At 38.3% G+C, this 27,074-nt stretch overlaps 1 protein-coding gene across 2 annotated transcripts in view; it reads left to right on the top strand.

The window, feature by feature from the left end:
- BICC1 (BicC family RNA binding protein 1) overlaps window positions 1–27,074 on the top strand; it is a 110,889-nt gene that overhangs the window by 43,321 nt on the left and 40,494 nt on the right. For both annotated transcript variants that reach the window (XM_074924360.1, XM_074924361.1), the window contains exon 3: window positions 12,311–12,380. In XM_074924360.1, the coding sequence (XP_074780461.1) occupies window positions 12,311–12,380 (70 nt within the window). The remainder of the gene's footprint in view (window positions 1–12,310; window positions 12,381–27,074) is intronic.

The following is a 27,074-nucleotide window of genomic DNA, read 5'->3' as shown; positions in this document are numbered from 1 at the left end:
TGCTAGGCTGTGATGAAGCCCTGGCATGTACTTCTAACTCACATTGAACTTCCTCTCATTGAGCTTCCTGGGAAGAGGAAGCAACAGCTCGGAGAGCGTGGTACGGATTAGAGAGTTGAAAGAATGTCAGTGGCGGTCAACCCCGTCAGGAAATCTTGAGATGGAGAGGATTGTCTCCCTTTTGGCAAAACCACACCCAGTTGAAAGAAGGAGACTGTTTAGGTTGGATCGGTTTCTCTAAAAAGGTAAATCAAGAATGCTTACTTAACTTTTTGCTTAGTTCAGACAGAGCTCAGTGGTGGGAAGGCTTCATTCTGGTGGAAAACTGCCTCTGTCATGTCTCTAGCACAGACATCATTCTGTTAAGGGAATAATTACAAGGGTCTGGGTTTTTTATTTTTTTTATTTCATGTCTAGCTGCTTCTGTGTTGCTTCTGATTCAGTGGGGTCAATCCTGAGAGTCTACCTGTAATATGAAAGTGCCCTCTGATGGGCCTAATCCTTGAAGTGCCCAATGCACCTACATGTCTTCAACCAGCAACTGTCTTGGCCAAGTTGCATGTAAATAATCTCCTTGGCCAGAAACAGTGGGGATTTTGATCCTGTAGTATTACACTGAATGACTATCTACATCACTGCTTGGAGCTTGGTCTGAGTTCCAAGTGAATCAGAGTTTTAGTTGCTGATGAAGTTCCATTTTATGCCACCTTATTGCTGTACTTAACGTTTTGTGCAAGATCTCTTGTATTATAAAGCAACAGAGGAGCAATTTGTTCCCACAGTCTCGACTGAGAGGCTTAATCCTTTTCGAACTGAAAGGGAAATCCTCTCTTAAAATAGAGGAGGGATTTAGGTCCTCGGAAATGCTTGTACTCTTTCCTTCTGAAAAATAAATTAAGAAAGGTGGGGTGAGTATGAAAATGATACAAATTTATAATATACACTGGGTTCCTGATTTGTAGGGAGGAGACTTGCTGTTTCTGCTTTTGAAGAGGAGAATTGGCTGATATTGGTGTTTCTAATGATGTGCTGTGGGGGCTTCATTGTTAAGTAATATTTTTTTTCTTACATAAACTTCCCCTTTTTTCTATTACTTGTGTAGAATACATTCACACTATACTCATAGAAACATTTATATCTTTTTGCATGCTTAGATAATCCCTTTACATTTTTTGCTATACTTTCAGTCATTAATTTAAAATACAAGTATTACCAGTGACCTTTGATTAATATTTCCACTGAGGGTGAAGAAAACATTCAAGTCAAGTCAAGGAAGGAGTTTAGTCTTTCTCCATAGATGAGGGCATTTGATTGATAGTTTTCTTCTCACTTATTTGCTGTATTTGTAAATCAAGTAAATGTTGCAGAAGGTTTACTTATTGCAGTTTCTGGACACAGCAGCAATACTACAATACCTGCTTAAACAAGGCCCTTGTTTTAAGAATGTTCTTTCCCAGTTTATTTCAGGTAAAGTGAAGGTTAAAGAAAAGATGCAGTGCGTGTGTGCATGTGTTCTCTTCCTTCCTGAGCTAAAAATGCTTTAATGAAGAAGGAAACAATATAAATTCCAAAGACATCTCCACACAGATAGCTTCCCCAATCCTCTCGTTACTGATTCAGAGCTTTTATGTGCAGCCTGAAAGTTTGAGCTGTTGGAATGTTTACTCTACTGCTTTATTACCTTTAGGTATAATCTGTTAATTTGTTTTTTTAAGTATTATCAGCTGATACCCATTGATCAAAACTATGAAAAAAATGAATACATGGTCAGTGATGTTAATCTTACCTTTTAATTTTAGCTTCAGTACCTCTTCATCCTGCACATGCTTGCCTTAGTTCTTGATAAAGTCACGGGCAATAGCTGGCGAAGATAGCAAATTTATTTAGAGTTAATCTTGACAACAAACAGCCTGCTTGCTTCTTTGTGGAAGGCTCGAAGTCTGTACATGCAGACAACCAAATTATTGGTCATGAGGAGTTGGAGGAAAGCTTGTCGGTATTTTACTTAGTTTGACAATAAAGCTGTGTAGAAATACGCAAATGGGAAACAGGTTTGTCTGTCCTTCTGTTGCCATTTTATACCCAGATCTAGATTAGTTGGGAGAAATCAAAAATGCTTTTAATTTTTTTCGTAAAGTTATTATGGCATTTAATAAAGTTAACTAAAAATAAAAATCAGTTTAACAAAGATGGACAAATTAGTATGTGAAGATCAAATTGCTGCAGTATTGAAACAAATTACTTGTGTGGAAGCACAAAAACCCCATGTCTGTCAGTATTGAACCTTACCCATACAGGTTATTCCGTATGATTGCCTCTAAAATTTAGCTATTGCCCTTTTCAGAGACGGGTGGAGTTAGGGGAGAAGGACTAACCAAGTAGTCATATAGGGATAATTTTCAAAAAATGTATTTGGGGTTTCTGGTTGTTATATAAAACCAGACAATCGGGTACCCCTACCTTACAAGAGACACGTGCACTCATGGCCTTGCACTTGGGAAGACACTTTTTTCATAATGCTTCTTTCTGTACAGAAATGAACCCAGATGGGGTGTGATCCTTGTCCTCCCTACGCATTGTTGTGTTACGTGTAAACTCTTAGTATTGGCAATCTAAATTAAGAACAAACTTACTAAAGGGTTTTCTGCGTTGTGCAGTTTGAATTCTGGCTGTGCCCCCGGTCCGCACAGGAGATATTTATTCTGCCATGCAGGAGCACAAACTGCGAACTCTAGCTGGTGTTAGGGTCTGGACTGGGTGGGTGCCTCGGGGCCACCTGCTCCTGCTCGGAAATAGCCCCTTGCCTCCAGAAAAGTAGCATTAATGTTGTGGAGTCAGGCACACCGTACAGCTTTCTCTTTAGAGTAGTAGTTGTGATGTAAACAGTGAATTCTAGTTTTGAATTTCATTTATAGACCCATGTTTGAGGGGGAACACGACAAATCTTGGGATGGGGATCTGTTGCTATAGCCAAAATGTGGGCCAGACTTGCAACAAAGCTACATGTTTGCACCAAGCTTTGGGCTAAACTTTGCCATCTCCTCTTTTTTAAATTTTTACACAGCCCATATTTTCTCACCAAAAGCCAGTAGTCCTTGATGCTGTGCCATTGATGTGTTCTGGCTCTGGCATCTCAAGCACTTACTTTGGCCTCACTGGTTTTGGAGGCTGAATTCACACTGTCTGTTCCGGGATAACTTCATACAATTCCTTTTTGTGTCTTGTTCTTCCCTTCCATCCTTGTTCTTCCTGTGCTTTCTCCTCCCCCACAACTCAAAAAAAAAAAAAAAAAAAAAACCACACAAAACCAAAAACAACAAAAAAACAACCAACAAACCATTAAATATAATACTCCTGGTTGCAGCTCCACCCATTGCTCTGTTCTTGCTGCCAAAAGTCTTGTTCAGGGATTAGTCATCCTCTCAGATATTGCTGCTTCACCACTTCTGCATTGGAAGAAGAAATAAGTATCAGCCCGTGTAGAATTTTACTTGTCTACTGTGACTTTTCAGCTCAGGTATTTTCCTGCTTATACAGAAAATATTAAAAAAAAAAAAAAAACATGTGAATGATGCTCCAGGTTTCAAATAAACAAGTTTACTCTTAGAGTTTATATTGCTCTAACTGCATACATGCTGAGGCAGCTACAGTAATATAACTTCTCGGAAAGTAAAATATGCAGAATGAACATTTTATGTCTGCAAAACAAAATACTCACTGGCCAGACTTGTATGTTTGTTTTTACAAGGCATCCTGAGGTCTGATTTTAAATATGTCATTTGCCACCATTTGGTTAATGCTGAATTAGCTTGTATGTGTAATGGTTTCATTTTCTAAAAGGAAATGCTCATTTGGATGTTAAAAGCTTTTTTAATGAGTGAAATCTGCAATACTGAATTTTGGCTTTTTTTTTTTTGTGAGCGTTAGTAAATTGTATAACTAATCCCTTTGCCCTGGTACTCTTGCCTTCTTAATTACAAGCAGATTTTGCATCAAAACTGTGACTGTTTATGTTGAACTTATTTTGTCTGTGTCTTTTTTTTTTGAGAAAGAAAAACGTGTGTGTTTGTCAAAATTGAAACAGAACTGCTGATCAACTGTAGCTCCAAACTTCTAAATATTCTGTGCACAGCCCCAGCTTGCGTTATGGTTCTTAAAGCTGTGCTCAAAGTGCAAGCTCATTCTTTTCATATTCAGCTTGATGCAGAAATACTGAGTTCTCTGTTCACTTTTTGTGGCTGCTTCGAGTTGGAGCACTTGCTTTATGGAAACTGGACATCTTAGCAGAAAGTGTTGGTATCAAATACAGCTTCTGTGTCTTTGTAAGGACCTGTATCTGTTTTAAAATTACTATTTGTGTCTACTAACAAGCCCTTTTACAGGTGTTGCTGAGATTCAGACAGTGCTACGTGTCAGGTTTATATAAAACAATTTCACAGCTTATTTAAGATGGTTCTAGGTGTAAAGAAAAAAATAATAAGCACAAAATCAGGATGCTTTATCTTATGGCAAGGTAAATGTGATCAGACCACTCTGTTTCTCATGGTATTTTCAGTTAACTATTGAATTAGTTTTGTATCCTGCAGAATATTTTAGGTAGTACTTAGGAAAAGAAAAATAAAACCCCTTTAAATTTGTGTCAGGTGGTGGATGACATCATGTAAAGTTCCATGATGTTTTGGTCTCATTTTTGTGAGAAACCTTGCTTTGGAGTGGTTTTGATGTTTAAAAATCTGACTCGTTACAGCCTTTGTTTTTAAAGCTCACTTTATCATTCAAAAGCATACTTACAAAGCTTTCGCAGCTAATTCATCTTAAGGTTATTGGCGCAGCATTGTGATTTAATCCCACTGCTGAAGTGTTTTTCCATTTTACCCTTTAAACAGTATGCTCCCTTTGAATAATTACGCAATTAAAATGCGCCTGTAGAAGAGCAGAAAGACAAGTGGTAGGGTTCAGGGGTCAGTTGTGCTGGGAGAAGTTGGCATGGGTGTTGGTGGCAGAAATCTTTCTTTCTACCTGGAGAATTTAGTAGAATATCATGATAATGCTCGGCCTGCTTTCTGCACCCACAACTCTTTGCCTGGTTTTGACCCGCAAAAAGCGTTACTTTTCATGACAGTAAAACTATCTTCCCAGTAATACTCCGTGTTTATGGAAAAATGTCAAGTTTTGAACGGTTGTTACAATGGTACTCCTTTTTCTTATTGATATTCCTATATCTCATTTCTTTGCTGTCTTGCACAGTAACTTTTGTCTTCTGTAAAATGGGTGGAATAAATTTTCTTGAGGCTAGAGGAAGAATGGTTCTCAGAATACAGGCCCGTTAAAAATGGGATGGATACAGTGATGTAACAAAACGGTGATGTAACAAAACCTTCCCTTCAGCGGCTGTGTCGGAAATATTTCTTGGGTGCAAGTCACCCTCCATAAATGTAGCGAGCGATGGGGATCCATAAAGGATTGCTGTGTGCTCTCGAACCCTGTGGAGGTTCAGCTTCAAAACAAGATTACCAAACTAGACAGAATTTATATTATCGTGACCTTTATGTAAATAATACTTTTTCTAATTCTCTGTCTTTTTCCCTACCCTCACACATGGGATTTTTTTCCTCTACAGCAATTTTTAACTGTACACAGTTACACTGGGAAGCACTTGTTCCTTAGTGGTACATTCCTGGCTTCAAGGGCTTCATGGTTTCTATCTCATATCAGTGAAGAAAGGGATATTTATTGAAGCTGTGTCAAAATGGAGACTAGGAGCCGTCTTGAACTTGCAGATGCACTTGGCTCAAATTCCAGATGATCACGTTGCCAGAAATTCCCTGGAGGTGCCCTTCTACTGGCTGCTCCAAGGTGTGCTTATGAAATATAAATGAGTAGTGTCTGTCCTGCATTTCCAGTCCCTTCCCAATATCTGCTTGGTGGAGAACTTGACCCTTGCAAAGTTCTTTGTTTGGTTGTTTTTTGGGGGTTTGTTTGGTTGGGGTTTTTTGGGGGGGAGGGCACTACTGATGCAGCTCAGCCATCTATATTTTTGTCTCAGACTTCAGCGTGGTTTTGTTATTGTTCTAATTCTCAATAGTTTTTCCCTTTTTCCCCACTTGCTTTTTCCCTTGACTCCTTACATTAACCTTTTTAATATTTCAAACTTCATACTGTTTAGAGAAATCATGTCTTATTTTGTCATACTTTTTTATCTTGCTGGAAGATGATTTTGTACTAAAAAATGCTTTCTGAAATGTGTTAAACATATGGTTGAGAGTGACATGAAGAGTGACCCTAAAGATAATTCAGTAGTTTGGGCCCTGTCTTGAATGCATGCTTTGTGGTAAGTTATGGGGTGTTTTTGTCTGCACAGGGGCAGTTTCTGAGTGAAAACAGGAATCTGGAAGGATATCACTGTTTTTTTTCCTGTAGTGTCCTTTTTGTCACTTAACCTGCTGAAGACCTGCCCCCTGTACCCCGGAGGGATGGATCACTTTGAGAAGGGTTCACTAAGTTAGAAGAATCAGTGCTCAGTTCCCTCCCCTGCTTCCCATCCACCCCTGTGTTTTGTGCTGCCTCAGAGACAATAATGTTTGGGGGTTTTTTTATGGATATGATCACCTGTAGTTATTCAGCATAATTTTTCTTTTGTGTAATTTACCCAACCACTCTCCTAAGATTCTTCATGCAGGATATTCAGGTTTCAGTGTTTGTCACCAGGCTCATGGACAAAATTTACAGTCTATTTATCAAACACATATAAATATATGTTACTTTTCCGGGTTAAGTAGAGGTGGCCTGTCCACCTATGTCAAAATCGGTTGAATTGATTCATTAAAGGTTTTTAGGCCAGTTAAGAAGTTTGAATTTCAATTGGCTGATGCATCTTGTAATGTCGCGGGATTCCCATCCTACTATCCAACTTGAGACATGAGTATGTATTACAATCAAGTTAGAAGTTACGTAGAGTGCTTAAAGATAGAAGTGATTTTAACAGAACTGAAGGTGTGATTGTTAACTATTTACAAATTTTAATTGGTAATTGAGCGAGATTTACTCGCAAAGATACGAAGTATGTCTACTGAGGAGAATAGGGCCATATTACATAATCTCCTCGCAATTCTCTTTTGTCTGGATTTAGAGATGCCCAGGTCTGCGAGCAGTGAGTAGTTGCCTTCATACCATTTTCCATGAGAACCCAAGGGAAAGCCCATAAATTTAATTTTAGATGCATTTGTTAGTTCTTGAATTTGGTCTTTTAAGTGTTTATACTTATTTACTTTTTCTGATGCAGCCTTAGAAGAAGTGTAGTGTAGTCTCCTGAAATATTCCCAGTAGTAGAGATGTTGGGTACTCTGAGGATTTGCATTGTTTGATAGTTGACAATAGGGTACTGCTGCAGTACTACAGATCTGTAAGTGTCTAGTGCCATTGGTGTTGTCGATCTGAACCTAGATGTTTCTCTTTGTTTTTAATCTGCATAGAGGAAAACCTCTATGAGGTTACTATGAGGTGAAAGACAAAAAACTCAGCTGTTTAAAACATGACATGGACAGATAAATAAAAAACACCAGTGGGCTTACAATTTAATTGCTTCCTAGGGTTTTTTTATAGCACAAAAATTCAGGGTATCAACAAAACCTAGTATTGTGAATATATAAAAAAGATGTTCTTACATATAGATTAAGATAAACATCCACCTGTCCTAAAAATAGAATTAAATGTATTTACAGGATTTTTAACATCTGTGCTTAATTCATTGTCTAAGTACATGTTAAAATGGTGTATGTGTCTTCTGTTGTATTAAGCAAGGTAAAACCGAGAGGGTTTTTTCCACTGATGACTTAACTGTCAAATAAGTCAGTTTGTTGTACTTGCAGTTTTGACAGTTACTTTCATCATTTCAATTGGAATGAGCTCATTGTTGAGCTAAACTAGAGAAAAATAATCGCAGAAACCCACTCCCTGGTAGATGCAGGTTCCTCTCTTACCCATTTTTCCTTGTACTGTTAAGAACTGAGGCAGAAATGGCCAAGATGCACAAATCCCAAAGCTGTGAAGATCAAAAATAGGTAATTTAACAACACTAACTATAAAGAATACTTCATTTATCATGCTTGTTTTAAATGAAGAAAGGTCTGTTTGATATATTGTTCTTTTTCATCTACTGTGTGTAAAATACTTCCTTTGAATTCAGAAATGCTCGTGGGCTTCTGGGGAGTTTTGGTTGGTTGGTGTTTTGCATTCAGGGCATTCCAATTTCCATCCAAAATCAGCTAAACAAAAATTACAACATCAGAAAAAAATTATTTCTTACTGTCTTAATGTAAAAACTCCCTGAAGTGCTTAAACTGTAAATCTTTCAAGCTGGAATATAAGAAAGCCAAAACCTTTTCTTCCAGCTGTCTTACAGCTAGACTTTTTTTTTTTCTTGAAGGCCCAATGGTTTGCAACTAGAGCCTTTTTTTTTTTTTTTCCAGGGTCAGGGCACAGTCTTATTTGTTTTCTTGGTATCTTCCAGTATCTTGTCATCTTTTGTATGGTCTCCACTAAGAATAGCTTACATATTTCTGGCTACATAAACACTGCAGTTTCTCTTGGGGAAAGGGGAGGAAGGGAAGACGTAGATAGATAATTTCTTAGGATTTCCCCCATTTTGAGAAGAAGCATGAGATGATTTAATATGGGATTAAATCTTGCTGCCAAATACATCTGTTCCGTTTGGTCAGATGATCCCTCAAGGTGAGAACTGAGTAGTATAAACTCTATCACATACTTAATATGAAAAGAAGGGCAGCCTGAGCAGAGGTGCTACTCCACAGAGATCACACATGCTGATTCAGTCATCCCTAGGCTGAATTTCCCCTAAATGTTTTGTAACTAAAGTATTTATACAATTAAAATACATGTATTATATCTATATTACTTGTAAAGTGAGTTCTGTTTTCCATTTTGTTCATTTGAGAGCAGTACTGCTGTTGTCAGGCTATGTGGCCTAACACTGCGTTTTTCCTAATAAAACTATTCCATTGCAGCATGCAGTTGAGGTTTTTACGGAATTATTCTGAATTTGTTTCAGAAAAAAAAATAAAATGCTGTCAATTAAAACTGCCTGGGTTAGCATGGTAAAACAGAAATAAAAGTTGATGCACCGGTCATGTGCACTGTGCAGAGTTTTACTGTCGCACAGTTTTCAACATCATCTTACTTTAAAGTTTAACAACTATGGTAAAAACTCAATTTCTTGTTTTTTCTAGAGCTTTGTGACACTCGAGCTGTTACATTAAATGATACATAAATAATAAAATTAATACGATAAATAATAAAGCAAACAGTTTAAACTTTTCTTAGGGGTTCCTATGAAAGCCTTGATTTCTCAAAAAACCCCAGAAGTTAATTTCTATTGCAAGTCTTTGTAGGCAGTTAACATTCTCAAATTGTTTTATGTGCAAGATAAATTATTTTCACTGGTGAAAAGATAAGTGCTGCAGCAAAAAGTACAATTTTTTTTTTTTTGTCTTATGTAATACGTGGTTTTCAAAATTGTGGAAAGGATTGTTACTGCAATCAGCTTGGAACTGATCAAAGTTTACTGCTTGGAGCTCCAAGCCAGCACATACTCTGAGCATTTTCATACTTCAATAAATGCACTTCATTTAAATGCATCCAGACTTTTTTTTTTTCTTTGCCTAACTGTCTAAGACAGGAGATAAACTTCTCTTTGTAGTGTCCAAGCTGAGTCGTCTTTTTGGTCTAATGTGGTAATTTTTAGCATTGCGTTCTCCGAAGAGCTGAAGGATATCAGGTGGCCACGTCTCAGTGGCTGGCAGTCAGGCTTCTTTTCCTTCAAAGATCTCACTGGCAGCTTTGTGTGTCCCCAGAATGTGTGCATCTCTAAAGTTGTGCCCTTTCATTTTGTTTTGGTTTAGCATGAGAAATGGGGAGGATTTAATTTCTTCAAGAAGCCTCCAAACTTTATTAGGAGGGTAAAGGACTGATGGGATGTAACACTTGCCTTGAATGACATTCCTTCACTCTTCTTCTGTTTCCTCTCTTGTGGTTCCTTTTATGCTGGATCTTCTTTAATGCAGTCCTGCACCAGTTTTGTTTTAGCATCTCTTTCCTCCTTTTATCTAATGCCGTCCTATTTTCTGTGTATCGCATTGCCTGTTGCACAATTAAGAATAATCCTGGCCCAAAGCCGCTCTATCAGACACAAGTGAATTCTTTGAAATAGCTTTTTTCACATCTGGATTGGAAATTTGTGAAAGTATGTGTATGTTGCTGATAGAATTTCACCCTTGTGGAAATGTCTTATTTCAGCTGTAACTTATTATCCAATAGTTGCTGAAACCAAAAATACAGTATAATGAAGTCTGGCTGACACTTTCCATTATTCCACATGGTGTACTAATCTGGAAGTTGTTGTGATGTCCTAGGGATTTGCATGTAGAAGATAAGAATTAAGAACTGTTAGAGAAGTCTGCCTTAGTTCGGAGGTACACTGTTATAGAAAACTTACTGGTATCGTAGCCGTTTTCTTAATGCATTCATTTTCTTCTTGGAAGTGCCTTTGATTATTTTGGAAATTTAATTTTTCGGTTATTGCTTACGCTTGTTTCAGATGACTAAAACTATTATCATGTACTGCTTTGCTTAATTCCCCCCTCCCCTCCATTTTGGTGAGCTGACTTATTTTGGATTGTGTCTGCTTTTTGTCTATTGTAATTCTCATTTGTATCAGCAATCAAAAGAACACAATTTTTTTTTTTTTTAGTCCTTCTGAGGAAATTGAACAAATATTTTTATACGGGAGGAACCAGACCCTGGGAATTGCCATCTGAAAAGCTTTCTCCTTTCCTTTTCCTACCTCTTTCCTACTTACTGCAATCAAATATTCTTTCAATTCTTATTTAAGGTTTTTTTTCGTTTACAGGCTAAGTTTACAGTGAGCACTTGTTTACTTGTTACCATGTCATGTGTTAAATAATCTCCTTAATACTTATTATTCCCTCTATGTACTTACAGACTCACTATCTAAAACAGTGTAACGCAGCAGACCAAGGGAAGTGGCTCTAGGACCACGATTGTAGGACCCCTTCTAATTGACATCAGTTGAGCAAACTAATTGCTCTTGTTCCTGTACAAAATCTTTTCCATGCAGGAGCAGAAGTGAACAACTTGTTCCACGTGAAAATTCATGAGGGCCTTCTAAAATCAACATCTCTATTAAAAAAATGCCTTGTCTGGTGCAGTCTTGCATGATATTTAATAGATAAACTTTCTTAGCATCCTACAGCCATCTTGTTATGGACTAACATTGGCAGATTTTTCTCATTTCTTCAGTTTCTTGTGATGATGACATTCTCTATTCTTACTTGTGATGATCAGATAATCTCATCTCTCAAGTGCGATGAGGGGTATGACCTCATACTTATGGATGAGATCTCAATATAAAAGAGAAATTACTTAGTCTCAGTAGATATGCCCAGCGTTTCTTAGAACTGAATTTCAGTTCATATATATGAAGTCTTTGTCTTTCAGTTCCTTCTCTTGTGTTACTACTAAATGTGTTAGTGACACACTGCAGCTCTGTGCCTGTACTGGATTTCAGTATAATATGCCTGTGGCTAGTGGACTTGCTCACTAAAACAAAGGTGGCAGCAGAATGAGAGTGTATGTTGAGCCGAATGACTACATGGATTTCAAAGTCCAAGTGTGTGTGTATGTGTGTAGGGTTTTTTCCCCAGCTGACTAGTTAAGAGATTTGCAAATAGGTTGTACACAGTGTTGTAATAAATGATGTCACATCTCTACTCTGAACTGCTAAACCAAGAAGGAAAATGTTTTGAAGTCTTGATAGGCTGGCCATGAAAAGCTACTTTCAGGTAAAGGTGAGTCAACAATAAACAACCTGTGAAGGCAAACTGCTGTCTTACGCAGACTCAAAAGGACTTGATCTAAATTTGGCGGTCTTTACTTAGAAGCCATCTTATGATAACTAAAGAAATCTTTTTAATGGATTGTGAAGCTTTGAAATTCCTTCTCAGATGGACCTAGAGCATACTGTAGCTAGTAGTGGTCATTTGAACTTGATGGAAACTGTGTGCATCTTGGTTTGTTCTTTGGATTCCTTTTGAATGATCAAAACAGCTCCACCTATGACCAGGCAAAAATTCTTCTCAAGAAAACCAGAAAATAACTTAATAGCTTGTGCCATATTTATGAGTAATAATGGTCAACAGATTTGAAAATGGTGAACATCATATTTTCAATAAATGAACTTTTGACAGAATGTTTCATAAATGCTTTCTTTTAACAGATTATGGAAGAAACAAATACACAGATTGCTTGGCCATCGAAGTTGAAGATTGGAGCAAAATCGAAAAAAGGTATTTTGTTGTGTTGTTTTTATGGAGTGACATTTGTTCTTATAGTAAAAACCACAGAATAATCAATTCTGTCTTTAGAGTCACTATATCAATACAGGACACTAGAAATATTTTCATTTGATTCTGCTGTTTCTATAAGGAATCTTGCTGGAGTTATCTCAGCTTTATATCGGTATTTGACATACAAACCCATTTTAAGTAGCTTGCACTTCTGCAAGTACTTTTCTTATCAGTAATATTTTACTGTCTTTTAGCATGTGCACTTTCTTCTGTATAATTCTGCATCTAAGCTGAGCAATTGATTTTACAGTCTTTCTGATAACATTGTAGATTAGTGGGTGTTCTGCAGGGTTTTTTGCTTGTTTCTTTAGAGTACAAAAATGTGTGTTGATCAAGCCCAGTTAGAACAATATATACTCATTATGTCCATGACAGACAGTCTGCAGGCTTTCTTGGTTTCTTTAAGAAACCTAAGTAGAGCTGTTTCTTAAGAATGGCCAGTATTATGTGGTTTAAATTATGCTGCTTTTGGAAATACAGCCTATTAATGTGAATCAAGTATACAATCTGGAACATCTCTTTTTGAAATAAGCCTTCTAGTTATGTCCTTAAAGAATCATAGCTGTGACTGAATGAAAGTAATATTTACTTCCTGTTCTGCAGGAGAAATTAAATTGGGAGTGATTTTGAATGTTACATGTATTTCTGTTCATGCTGCTATATATTAAAACCCAAGAAAGCAGAGTTCAAGTTATATCTCTGTACGTTATATTTAGGATGTGTTGGTGGAGATGTGGGAGCGACCTCTGTAAATGAAGATTCTCATGCAAAGAAAAATAACCTCTTTAGAAAGGTGCACGATTAATGACATTTTTATGGCGTAAATTAAGAGTCAGTCTTTAAGGCGCTTTCCCACGCGGTATTGAAATACAAATTTCTTTATTCTCCTTATGTAGAAAAAGAATATTTAACAGGCTAAAAGTGGGGAAGGGATTCAGACTGGAAGAAATGCAGGTGTCGTGTAGGTACTGATGCAATTTACAGTAACGTGGGAGTGACAAGGTCTCTGCAAACGTGGGCTCTACCCGCAGTGAGATTGATACACAGGTAAAGCTGCTCAGGAAGCTGAGGCAGAACAGTTTGTTCTGAGAGAATAAAAGAAGAAATAAAGCAATACCTACACTTGTTCTCTTTCCTATTTAAATAAACCTAGTTCTGAAGGTGAAAAGTGTGGATGAAAGGCCATGAAAACAGGGGTGAGGGGTGGCTGGCTGGGATTCTGCATTGGTACTTAGAGATGCAGCTTTATATGTAGATTAATTTAACCGTTGTTTTTTTTTTTTTTGTCATCTCAAAGAGAATAGTAGATTTGTGAAGATCTATCGGAATATGGAATGAATTTGAATACCGGGGGAAATAAAACAGCTAAAAATGATGAGCTGATGATAAAGCTAAAAATTGAGCAAATAATAACAGCTGGACAGGCTGAGTGCATCTGCAGCAGGATTATCTTGGGAAGTCTTTATGCCAAGAGAAACTAGATGGTGATGGGCTGCAAACTGGGCGTTTTAGCAATATGCTGTTGTATTAAAAACTCTTTCAAATGCTTGTGGGCTGCAGGGTGGCTCGAGAGTGAAGACTTGTACTCTCTGGCTTCCTTTGCTCTGGGAAGTTGTGTGTACACATACACCTAAGGCAGTAAATCACAATGTGTGTACAAAGAAATCCTTAACCTAGAGGTTCTTATTTCTTGTGAAATAAATGTGTCTGTTTACACTTGGCATCAATTGTTTGCAGTTCTGTATCTTTCCATTTCCAGCTACAACAGCTGTTTATATAGGGAAGATATTGTAAGTGTTTAACATAGTCTAGCTTCACTTCATGACATTCTGGGATTGAGAGTCTGCAACAAAGAACTGGTCTGCTCTCTGGGGTCTTGAACTCGGACCGTGTTATCTTTCCCTGCCCCCTTGGCTGGTAACTGGGTGCCTGATAAGCAGTCATTAGGTGAGGGAGAAGCAGTTAGCGATGGACAGGCTTGTACCCAAGCCATATGCTGTGCCCTAGCACAATCCAGTGGTACCAGATTTATTTATATAATTTTCCATCGGTTTTGTCTGGTTTAGAGTTTTATATCACTTTCCAGCCTAATTTGCCTGCAGTTTCAGTAGCTTCACAGTCTGTGCATGTATGTTGTGGCCATCAGTCAGTCACATCTTTCCTCCCGAAATGTGAGGGGGGAAAAACAATTAAGAAGACTTCTCTAGCTGTGCTGTTGATTGTCGTGTTCAGTCTGTCGTGAAACACTTGGGGCTTAATGAAGTGTTCTTCTCACTGCTGCTCTCGGTTTCTAATGTGAGATGGTTGATACTAAACCGTTAAGGACAGAGTACATATTTTCTTTCTAATTACAACGCACAGGTATGGAAATTTGCAGACAAGGTCCACATCATAAGGTTCAGCAAGGATCTGAAAATTTAAGTTCTGGACAAGACCCAGAATCTTTTTATGATCTTTTGGGGAAAAAAAATTGTGATGAAGCTGAAACACTTGAGTAGATGAGCCGGAAGTTGCTAACTTCTTTCTTTTCTCTGTTATATGGATTACAACCTTTAAATTAATGATTGCTAAGTACTGTATATTGAGGATCATAATGGTAATTCATTAACTCAAACTTGATAAATATTTTCTGGAATTTTTTTCAATTGTAAAAGACTAATGTCTAGATTTATCATAGGCGGAAATTAAAAGTTTTGCTAATTAAAATTTATTGTTTAACATGAAATTGCTAAAATAGCTGTTTGCAGAGGCTAGAATTAAAAAATAAATTATCAACTCTCAACAGTTTCATAAAGAGCAAACCAGGAATTTCCTGACTTTAATGAACACCAGATGCTGCAGCCTTGCTCTAGCCATGAGGGGTGATGAGGGTTAAAGTATTTTGAAATAACATGTTTAGAAAATACGCAAACAGATATAAATCTTCCAGTAGCATCTTTAAGGAAGCCATTTGTTCAGGTTGACAAAGAGATTCTGTAACATTAAGGCTTCAGAGAGGGAAGTGAAACAATTTAAAGCGCTTCTGTAATGACTGATTCATGTCCAGCAGTACTGAAACAGTCAGCACTGGCATGGTCTGCTTTGCTTGTCATGGGTGCTCAAGAGCTCAGGGCATGCCAATATCTCATATTTTGGAGGTTTCAGATCTTCTCTAGTCCAATGAATTAAAAGACCAAACTGAGAGACAGCAACTTTTCTATCTTATTCCCCTTTTGCTCTCAACATACTTTTTCTCTCTGCTATGGTTACTGTTCCTTAGGAATGCCATTAATTGTCTTTTAAAGATTATTCAGCAGTATAAAAGTTGAGTAGATTGCCAAATCCTAAATGGCCAAATGCTGTAGTTGCACAAACACGGGCTGTTTTAACCCTAACGGCATCCTCGGTGCTACCTGTATCCTCAGGTGAGTGTAGCAGTACTTGATGTTTAAGGTGCTCTTTAGGAACTTTAAGAACTGGGTCTATGCGAGTTCAGATTTCACCCACATTCCTTACTCTTCTTCTTTCTTTAATTCTTTTCCCCCTCTATACAGGTACATGCTTTTGTATTTCAGCAGCCGTAAAGAAGTTCTGGGGATAAGCGTGTGCTCAGAATGCAGACAGCCTTGAAGTAGCGTTGGGTAACAACCAGCATAAGAATCATTTCAGCTCCTGGAAACTTAGTGGCTCTAGGCAAGAATTCATTCGGAGAGTTGGAGCAGGGAAAATTTTCAGAGGTTAAAAAAGGTGGTAAGGGCACATGTGAAGTAAACTGGGCTTACAGAGCAGGGGTCTCTTCTCCATTCACTTTTTTAAAAGGACTGCTTTTACTGAACTTCTGTAGTTCTCTTTCTTCTTCTTGTTCTTTTCATTTTTTCAATTCTCTTCTGTTTTCTTCAGATTAAAATCTTCAGTTCTTCATTAGCTACTTCATCTGTTGAAGTTACCCACTCGTGTCTTGTTTTCTTTTTGAGGTGCCGTTACTTCATTTCACCTGTTCTTTAATTTACTGTTTCTGGTTTTGAGGTTTGTTGGGTTATTGTTTGCTTTTTGTTTATATGCTTCTGGTTTTCCCCTCTTATTACTGATGCATTTTAAGTTAGTTAATTAAAAAAAAAAATATCTGGTCCCTATTCTGTTTGTGTGGGTTTTTTTCTCACCTGATTTTTCTTTTTACTTTCATCTTCTGTTTCAAAAACCAGGCTTCAGTAACTCTTTAAAAATTTAAACTTGTTTCTATTATCAAACATTTACTACATGCTATTTTTCATTAGCATAACTCAAAGGTAAGGCAGGTACATGGCATGTCAAGTTAATATCTGAGGGGAACGGCAAGCGGGGAGGAAGCACAGTGGCACTGGAGATGTTAGAAGGCAGGCAGCAATAACTGATAGCGGGCACTGCTGGCATTCATCGCCTGGCAGTTTGGTTTCACGCTTTTTCCTTGAACTTTGCCTTTTGCAAACTATCTTGCAAGCAGGAATTTCCTTCATGGCATCTTAAGCTGCTGAGACACTATGCAAAATAAAGTTAGCAACTGTAATACTATAGTTTAGGCAAGTAACTGTACTGAGAGACTTCAACCAAATTAGAAAAATATTGCTCACATTAGTTTGAATGTTTTTTTAGACACAAGGGAATTGATTTGCACATTCCAGGAGGCATTATGATAAAAGCTAGAGACTTACTTTTTTGTTAAAACGAACGTTACTACATGGTCAGCTTAAGGCCAAACTGCTATGCGAGTTACTGTCTTAGATATTAAGAATAAGCTAAAATTTAATCTGTGTTTGTTGCTTCAGACCTTTAAGCCAACTTCCAGTTGTTTCCCAATATTGTAATAAAAGCTGATGTTTGCATTTTGAGAGGAAGAGGGGAGGGAGAGAAGATGTGGCATCAGGCGGTGCAGCCTTATGAATATGTACAAATACAATGCTAGCTTATTTATTCTTAGGTTTTGTGATAAATCTCCAATCTGATTTTATGCTTTTCAGATATTTTTATCTTTAGAAATACTTCATTTTCTCAATTCAGTTTGTCAACAAAACCTTTAAGAGTACTCTTGGTGCTAAATCTAATCTAGTAAAATATCATACATGGAGAAACGGTTAACATAAGAGCAGTTCAGCATTGTCTGCACATGGGACACTAACAACTGGCAAGTACACTTCATAATTTACACACATGTTCCGTGGAGAGATTACAGCATTTCTCAAACGCATCCCTGGCTGTTATGCAATATTGTTTTCAGTATCGGAAGTGAGCTGAAAGACTGCCTAGCCAAAGTAGAAATTTCAGTGAAACACATGGCAGTAAAACTCTGGATAACACCTCAAACTGTTTGTTCCAATGTATTCATGGATGTAAGACATTATTAGTGATCATACTCAAACCTGATATTTCATGCATAAATGTCAGTGAAAATGGAAGAGTTGTTAACGCTCTGTAGCATCATTCTGTAGGGGTTATGTGAGCTTTTAAACAGCATCGTAACATCTTCTAGTTTGTCTGGATGGAGCTTGATGTGTTGGAATAGCTTGTATACTTTCTAGTGTGTGTCAGTGTAAATTTATCAGTCTTTAAGATTAAGAAAAACTCATTATAATTGCTGTAAAAGGGGTTTATAGTTTGTTTCTGTAAATGGGATAATGCACTGAGCTTTATGCTGAGCCTGCCCCACCTGAGAAAGTCATACGGTATCACAGGACTACCAAAGACTTCAGACTTGTTAACGGAACAAGTGCTGTAACTGTAATTTTTTCATAGTTTTGGTTGACTCTTGTTCTTGACCTACTTTCATCTGTCTGCTGTTTCTAGTTAGAATAATTGTAGCTTCTGCTGTTCTCACAAAAAAACCTGAATGCAACTGGAGTGGAAGAGAGTGAACATGGGATGTCATCAGCTAATATTTCTACCTTGAACTCAGTGCTATGAGTAGCCACTTAATTGGCTTAGAGCCTTAAGCTTCAATCAAAAAAAAAAAAAAGAGGGAGATGGGGATGGGGGGTGGAATCAATCAGGACCTTGGAGACCTGCAGTGGTACATGGAGCTTGTTGACAAACTTTAACTTCTAATCCACTGAGATGCTTTTGAAAATTGTGCCAACTGTCCTGCAAGGCTGTACCTTAATTCTTGATGGGAACCCAAAGCGTGTGGAGTGATGTCCACTTGTGAACAGTCACAGCCTGTTCTGTCATCTTTAATAGGGATGAAAAGTGATGCAGCGAAGAGAGCACCTAGGCCTCTGAAATGCTTAGATGCTTATTAAAAATGAAGGTAACCTTTGTATTGATTCATGATCAAGTTTTAATTTCTGTTGTCTCCAGCGTGGATATCAGTGCATATAAATGGAAATACAGGCTCAAACTACCCAATGTCTTGCTAAGAAAATAGCAAACTGTAAACCAGCTGGAGCTCTGCAGGCTGCTGCCGATCCGAGGATTGGGTCAGGCTCTTACAGTGCTGTTGGGTGCCTTCCCTTGTTCGTGTGCATCACCACCTTTGCTGGGCGAGGGAAAGAGTCCCCTGCCAGTAACCAGTCTGTGAAGGGGGGTAGGGGTGGGGATTTGGTGACTCTGCAGGCAGCTGTTCCCTCAGGAGAGGAGCTCTTCACCTGGCTACACGTAAATCAACAACAGGGTGCTATTAGATGAGCTTGTGGAGTTACTCCACATGTCTTTCTCATCTGTAAATGGAAATGGAATCCTAGTGGGTCAGTTTGAGACAACATCATGTAATAGCAGTAGGCACAATAGTTTTTTGATCACCTCTAGGACAACCTTACTCTATGTTGCGAATAATAATAAAGGTGCCCTCAGTTGTGCGTTTTCCAGTACTCTTAAAGGGAAGACTAGTAACTACTTCTGCTAGAAATAAAATCAGGGTAGACAGAACTGTTTTCACAGCTGCTAAGTAGCACAGTTGTGGTCATATCTCTCTTGCCTTACTGCATGCTTAAGGTCTGTCCCTCTGCCTCCATAGCTACCTGCTAGGCAGCTCAGCTCTCCAGCCTGGCATGCCCTGGTGTCAGACCCGCTGATGGAGGGGGCATTCAGGGCTGCTGGTTTATTGAGGCCTGTGGGGTTTTGTCAGCAGAATTTTTCTTAAAGCTTTTTAGTTTTGGTTCCCAAGGTATAAAGTTGTAGGTTTGACTTTATACCAATTCAGTAAAGGTTTTCTTAAAAAATCTTGGCATTTAAATGCCTTTTCCTTGTTGGTGCCCATGACAACAGAACTGTTGGTTTGGGTATTTTGTGTCAGCTCTCTATGCACGGAGCAGAATTCTTTTGCAGCTTTTATTTGACCTCACTAAAAACAAGAAAAAAAGATCCTGTTATGCAATTGTCCAGCTGATAATGGTGTATATTAAGGAGAGGTTTTTTAAAATTATACTGGTTATCTTAGAAGCACATGAATTTCACAACAGTGAGGTTCTGTGTAGTGAAGGTAGCTCTGTCAGGAGATAAAGGGTGCTCTGTAATGTTCCCTGAAAATGCTAACGTGACTTGAAGCAGGAAAAAATTGCTTCATAAAATAAAATTTCAGCCAGATCTGGTACATGATCTGGGAAACTGCAAATTTTTTCTGTTCCTTAGAATAGCATTAAACTTATTTTTGTGCTTGACCTTTTTACAGCAAAACTAAAGCTATTTTGCGTTTTTCCGTGCATAAAAACGGACTGACGTGATCAATGGGGCATCCTATGTAGCTTTTTATAAATCATGCAGTTTAGGTGAAATAAAACTGAAGAGTTAGGTAATCTGAAATGCAGAGTACCTTCTTTTTGGCAGCTCTTTATAAAATGGAGGAATACTTGCTCAGTTATTTTATGCTGAGTTGTAACTTGTCCTCTGACTTGCTCAGTATTGGTTTATCCGATGTGATCTTGCTCTGATGAAAATCAAATCAGCCATCATCAGGATACAGAAAATGCTGGCCAGATAATTCCTATCCATCGGTTAAGTATTGTAGTCTGTCAGGCTTTATAGAATGGAGCTTTTGGGGAGGCTGCAGTCATCTGCTTGTAATGCTCTTATCTTGCTTGTGAACTATTACTACTCTAATACCTTTTTCCTCGTCAGAAGGAATTACTCATACTCTTCAGTATCTCTCATAAGAGAAGATAAACTCTTGGTGTCAAATGTCAGTTGAAGCCTATAGTATATTTTTGTGGTTTTCTTTTTCAGCATGTACTTTTTCTCATGTTTGCTTGGAGAAGTGTTGAGAAAGGGGAAGTGTCACATTTCATCTTAAGTATAACTCACTCCCGCTTCCATATGTTTAAATTGTAATGGTTTCAAGGGGTGCTGAGAAGTTCTTGTATGCCAGTCTAATACATTCTAGTATACAAAAGCTTGACATTAATATGAAAACCTTGTTGCAAGCCTGGTTGAGGATGCTAATTTAAACACATCAGTTATGCATTAAGCATTGGTCAGTGAGTAGTAATGATGTGTTAGGTTAGTAAACACGATTCCATTTTTTGCTTTGAGTTGGAACAAAAATGGCTTGACTGGAGGAGGCCAGAACCCTGAAACAGCTTTCAAAAACATGAAGAAACTAGCATGCATAGCAGAAATCTACTGAAGGATCTTGTCATAGTTTTAAAAAAAAATTTAAAAATAAAAAATCATATGCCCACCAGTATTACAGCAGGCTTTCCTGCTGGCAGTAGCACTCGCAGGTAGGGCTGGCTACTACATTCCCCTCTTCAAACCTGTGCAACTCCTATAAGGTGTCCTGTCTCTGAAATATTTGTATTATAACTGAAATTCTGATTATTTTTTTAATTGCTTTGGTTCCAAACATTCTTAATACTGTGCATTCCAAATATAGACTGAGTCTATGCCAAAGACCGAGTTCAGGCATACAGAACCATCATTGATAGAAAGTCTCTTTAATGACTTCCTCTGGAAACTATAATTTGAATCATATGATTTTTCTGGAGCAGCAGTAGGAAGGAATATCTGAAAAATAACTATAGTATCATTTTCAGAATTTTAAGCTTTTCATCTGCAGAAACTTAACTTTGTATAAACTGTGCTAGTCCTTGTATTCATTCCTTGATTATTTGGCAAGACTAACATTTCCTGTAAAGCAAGTCGGATCTAAAAGGAATGAAATCCACAGCATAAATAGTGTTCTTGTGATTTTTTTTTTTTTTTCCCAGATTTTAACAGTTACAGAATAATTGTTATTTTACGGTAAACATTTGTCAAGAACTCTGGTAGCCTGTAGTTTTGGCTGTGTGGCAGCAGTTGAAGCTGCTGAATTGGTCTAGTTTTAACTAGTGAGACTGATACCATCTGGCAATGTTTATCAACCAAGGCTAGTCACTGAGGACTGTTGGCAACATATACTCCCTGTATTAACTCTTGTGAAAAGCAAAGGCAAATGATCTCTTGTTAATGGGAGGAAGGCTGTGGGAAAGGAAGGAGTTGGGAATGAGGTGGAATGGGGGAAGCAAGAGACACGGTGAGGAAATGAGACTGATGAAGAGACTGAAGACAGTTGGACAAGAGTTAGATGCGATTCAAACGAATGACAGGAAATGTGGGATTAGAGTGGGAGTGTTACAGCAATGAGGCTTTTGAAAGTGTAGAATAATCAAGTGGTGAAGACGGCATAAAGATAATGGGAAAACAGAATGGAGGTGGAGAGATGGAGATGTGCGGGTTGGACCGAGAGAAAACGTGTATGCCAGCAAGTGGGGAGGGGGGTTTACAGCCCAGTGTGCATAAGTGTCTGGCGTGGACTTCCAATACATATCCTAGTCTTGGAAATGAGATCAGGCACAATTCTGAGCTTTCTACTTGATGTTTTTCCTGGGGAAAATCTGGTAAACACCACTGTACTGATGCACTTTCATTATTGTCCTAGACCACTGATAAAATACCTAACATGTCATTATTCTCATCTCTACTATCTTTGTGCTACTTCCATGAAGATGCAGTTTAGATGACTGCAATTTCATTTTGTTAAACATTTAACAGATGCCTCGTCTTGCATCAAAACATATGTATGATTTAAAATACTGGGAATGCAAAACATTAATTTCTAGTCCATGGGAGTTGAGGATATTGGCACTTCCTACTGAAAAACACAAAACAGAATTAAAATGTGTGCAAGTAAAACAAGACGGCAATAAAAATGATTAAATTTGAGTGCAACTGTCATCCAGCTGATGAGATTTGTCTCCAGTGCAATGTCAAATGATGTAAACTGCTTGGCTTTGCAGTGCTGGAGGAGAATAATAGCCAAGAAAGCAAGCTGAAAAAATACCGGGCTTCAGAAAAATACAAGCTGTTTTGTGGAACTTGCTTAAAATATTGCAATGCCAAACGGTTCCAACCAAGACTTTTAGCAATAAATTTGTAGTTATACTAAGCTATACCTGTGCAAAATACGTTCTGTGTATCTCTCATCTCACGTTTCTGTTGCGATGGAGCGCAGTGAGAAGTGAAGCTCATGTTGGCTTTTCTGCCTGTGGGTACTGTCACGTGGAGAAGGACAGATGTGAGTTGACTTGTTTATGGAAATACATTTGGTCACTTCAAAGAAATCTAAACTTTCAGAATGAGCATACACTTTCTGGGAAGGGGAAAAAAAAAAAAAATCACTGAATGTGACTACGTGGGTGTAATATCTGTTGTTTTTTGCTTAGAGGAAATTTGTCTGAAACCTAAGGAGGTCCAGGGACTTACCATCCTTAAAACGATTGGAGTGAAGCATCTTTCCTTCTGTTAGATATCATGATGTACTGTCCCATACTGGGCAGTTCTTTCTCTGATCATTAATTGATGGAATAGCGTGTATTTATAAAATCTGCGGCTGGCATCACGTTGACAGAACACAATTTACACCCAAAACAAATTGGAGAAACAATGCACAATTCCTAACCACTCAGTAACGGTAACTCGACACAGGCTGCTTGGAGAAGGTAGATCGGGTGCATAGTATTGAAGAAAGGGGTTTAGATGTCACTGTGTATTACAGATTGATGCCATATCCCAGAGTAAAGCAAACTGGGACATATATTTGGGCTTATGGTTTGTATAATAAAGAGAAAAAAAAAAAATTTCTGCAACTTAGTACTACTGAAGTTTTACCTGTGAAATCATACCAGTTACTGGTGCTGATCTTCAGAGTTTGGGCAATTTGGGGAAATCAGGGGAAAGCAAAGGAGATGTTTGAAAAAAAAGTTGGGAAGAGTTTTTTGTTTTTTTTTAAAGTAATGTTATCTAATTTCTTTTAAAAAGGCTATGTGGGAATCGGAAAAAGGTGATTGTTACCACTGTCTACTTAGGACAGGATTAAAACCAAACATTTCTGTCGGGTTTCTCCTGGATTTTAGGGGGGGAGAACAGCTAATTATTGTAGTGAGTTCATATGCTTTGGGGGCCCTAGTAGTGGAGATTTTTCAGGACAGATTAAGTAACTATCAGCAGTGCTCTAGTATACGAGATCCTGCCACAAGAGTGGCTTAAATGACCACCTGTAATAGTTGATCCCTTCACTTCCAAGACTTTTTCTTTTTAAAAGAACTGATGGTGATTTAGGTGCTTACTGAAGGACGCTGAAAGAAGGAATCCATGTAGGAGAGCCACAGCCGTGCACATCAGTGCACTAGGGAAGGGAACAGGCTTCTGGATTCTGTAAGTAAAGATGGGGTCCATTCCGGAGTGAAGGAGTTAGAAGAAAAATAAACCCCAAAAAAATACTATAGAGAAGGCCATTTGTAGCATGAATTTTTGGTAAAACGCAGGACAAAGAGATAATCAATTCTGTGAGTTTATGACAAAATGGATTATGCTTTTGATTGGCTGACTCATTTTATTAAAAATAGTACTTAGTGATGTAAAGAGCATATCAGCCCAAAGGGAGAAGTGGTCAAGAAGTAAGAGACTCTTGGCAATTAACCTTTTCCTTGCCCCAATATACAATGACAGACAGGGATGATTTTTTTTTGCCTATTTTTTTGCTTCTTCCTCTTTTGTCATTTTCATAAATAAAACTTGAAGTCAATGATGACTGTGGTTCAGCAGCTGAAAATGAATGTGTAGTAACTTATATCTGAGTGCCTAAATTTAGACTCCGAAATTGGTGTCTGCAAGCAGCGTCCTTAGCTGTTCTGTTCTTGTCTGCTGTCAGGGAAAAATGTTGTGAGCACAGAGCTGGTGTGAGAGTTGGTGCTGGTGGGGGCATTCCTCATGGGTGAGACTTTGTAGAATATTTGGGCGTTTTTTTTTAAAGTTCTTGCCACAGCCTCAACAATGCGTAGTTGTCTTATTTCGCAACCAATCTTCTGCCATTAGCTGTGCCTAGGTGTTGAAATCCAAGTGGTGAATCTTGTGCTGGCCCAGACAGTTCTGCTGGTGGATGTCAGGGGACCCAGACTGTTGTGTGCAGCAGCTCAGCTGTGCCTCCCCTGGCCTTCCATTGCTTATTAGGTGGAGAAAAAAGCTGGTCAGGTACAGAGCAAATATTTGGAGTAGATCAGTGAGTGGTTATAAAGAAGCATATGCCAGCTCTGCGTGTCCATGCTTCACCGCCCGCTGAAGCAGAGGAAAAAGCTGTAGAAAAACCATTCTCAGCCTTGTGCTGAGTTGCAAGGGCAGGCGCTGAAATTGCTGAGAGAGGAGGGAGAGTTTGGTACCACGCCTCTGCTAGAAAAGGTGGAGGGCCAGAGGGTTGGATGAGTCAATGGGGACGTCTGGGAGGCAGTGGGTTTGTATTTGGGCCACAGAAGAGCTTTATTCTGAAAATGTTGCAGATCTCTACTTGCACTATTAAAGTGGGCTTTTTCCCCTTGCTGACCAGCTGCCGCTGGCTTAATCATCCCAGTGATACAGCTTCTGCTTTTTTTTTTTTGCATTGTCAGGCTAAAGTTTATCCAGACAGTGAGGTATGTAAGGCCGTAATGCAAATTAAAATCTTGACATAATCCTGTGCCCAGTATTGACGTTCAGGAGTTACACTGGCGTTGGTAGTGTATGGGGAGCGCTAGGTCATGTTTTCTAGTTTCTCTCAAGCAGTGCCTTTGTTTTGTAAGTCTTGAGTTTGCAGGTAATTTTTGACAGGACTCTTATGCCTGGTAGTAGCAGTAAACAAAAACAAGTATTTGCAGAAATTTGTCAAGAGTAAAAGCAGTCGAAGGCAACCTTTTGAATATGGCATACATTTATTATTGATTCAATTATCAATTTTTACTTTATTTTTACTATACTTGTGAGCTAGAGTTTGACTTTTCTACACTTAGTGGAAAATTTGTCTTCTCCTGCAAATATTTAGACAGCTAAACTGTAGGGACAATTTTCAGCTGTCTTATGTTGTTTGTCCACAGCTGTTGCTCTCTTTTCCTGGTTTAAATAGATAGGACGTGACAGATTTGTAGAAGATGCTGGAAAGGGGCTGTGATTTTTTTTTTTTTTTTTTTTTTTTTATTTTGCTATAGAGAAACAATTAGTAGAAAGCTAACACTGGTAATTTTTTTACTTTAAGCTGTGAATATAGAGCTTGAAACAAGGTATTTCAGCATCTCAGAAGAAATGCCACTGCCACCATTTTTTCTAAGTGGACATATTTTCTACCTGAATGCCTGAACTCCCATACCTCACTATTTTCTAGCTAGTTCTTCTATAATTTGCCAAGATTGACAATATTTGTGTACTTCTCAGTCTGAAATGCATGCATGCACACAAAATATCCAGTCTCATGAGCAGCTGCTCTCCTCAGGCTGGGATATAAAGCTGGAAAAACTCTGCTGTTTTCTGTCATTTTGATGTTGGGCTTGTGAATATATGGAGGAATGGAATCTTTATAGTTGACTAGTTCTCCAACTGTTCACCTCAGGTATTCACTCACTGCTGGGTTTCCTAATGAACCTACAGACTACCTGATGCGGTGTTTTAAGTGTCGCTTATCTTAACACAACTTTGTTAATGCTAAATATTTTCAGTAGAGTGTTGCTAAGGCAATCAATACGTAATGGACTTAAATATTTAAAGCAAGTCTCTTGCTGACATTGTGTTTATTGTTTGGAATGCCAGATTAATTACAGCATGTATTGCAGTCGCTGTATTATGAGCTACATCTGCTTTTTGTTAACTTTCTCTGTAAATGAGAAACTGTCAGTGCATACTGTTTCTCATATTCTGAAGAAAAATTCCCCAAACCCTCTAATTGTGTACTTTAAAAATTAAAGAACCGTTTCGTTTAGATCACAAATTCGTTTATTTCTTTTGTTTCTGGAGAAGCTGACCCAAGCATAGATGACTCCTCCCTATTTTGCAGTAAATAAATGAACAGAAGAGACAGTCCCAGACCATTCGAAACTTGGCCACAGGAGTTCATGTTGATTCTTTTCAATATTGAGCAGTCAGACACGCACAAATCCGCAGCATCCCTTGTGCCAGCAGCTGGCAGCAAATACCTCATTTACTGGAATTATTTATATGAGCCTCCAGATTGCTACCATTTCAGAAACCAGCCAGATGAATTAATTCTCCCTGCTCTGCGTACAGGTGACAACTGAGCTTTTTAAGAAAGTCACGTTCGCTTGAGGCTGTTATCTTGTTTGTGGTTAGCTTGTCGATTCTTCTGTGCTGGAGGAGTGTGTGCGCCTACAGCAATCAATGCTGATGTGTGCAAAAATG

The sequence above is a fragment of the Athene noctua genome, chromosome 21 (assembly GCF_965140245.1).
Source record: "Athene noctua chromosome 21, bAthNoc1.hap1.1, whole genome shotgun sequence".
Taxonomy (NCBI): domain Eukaryota; kingdom Metazoa; phylum Chordata; class Aves; order Strigiformes; family Strigidae; genus Athene; species Athene noctua.
This window is presented reverse-complemented; position numbering and strand designations above follow the sequence as displayed.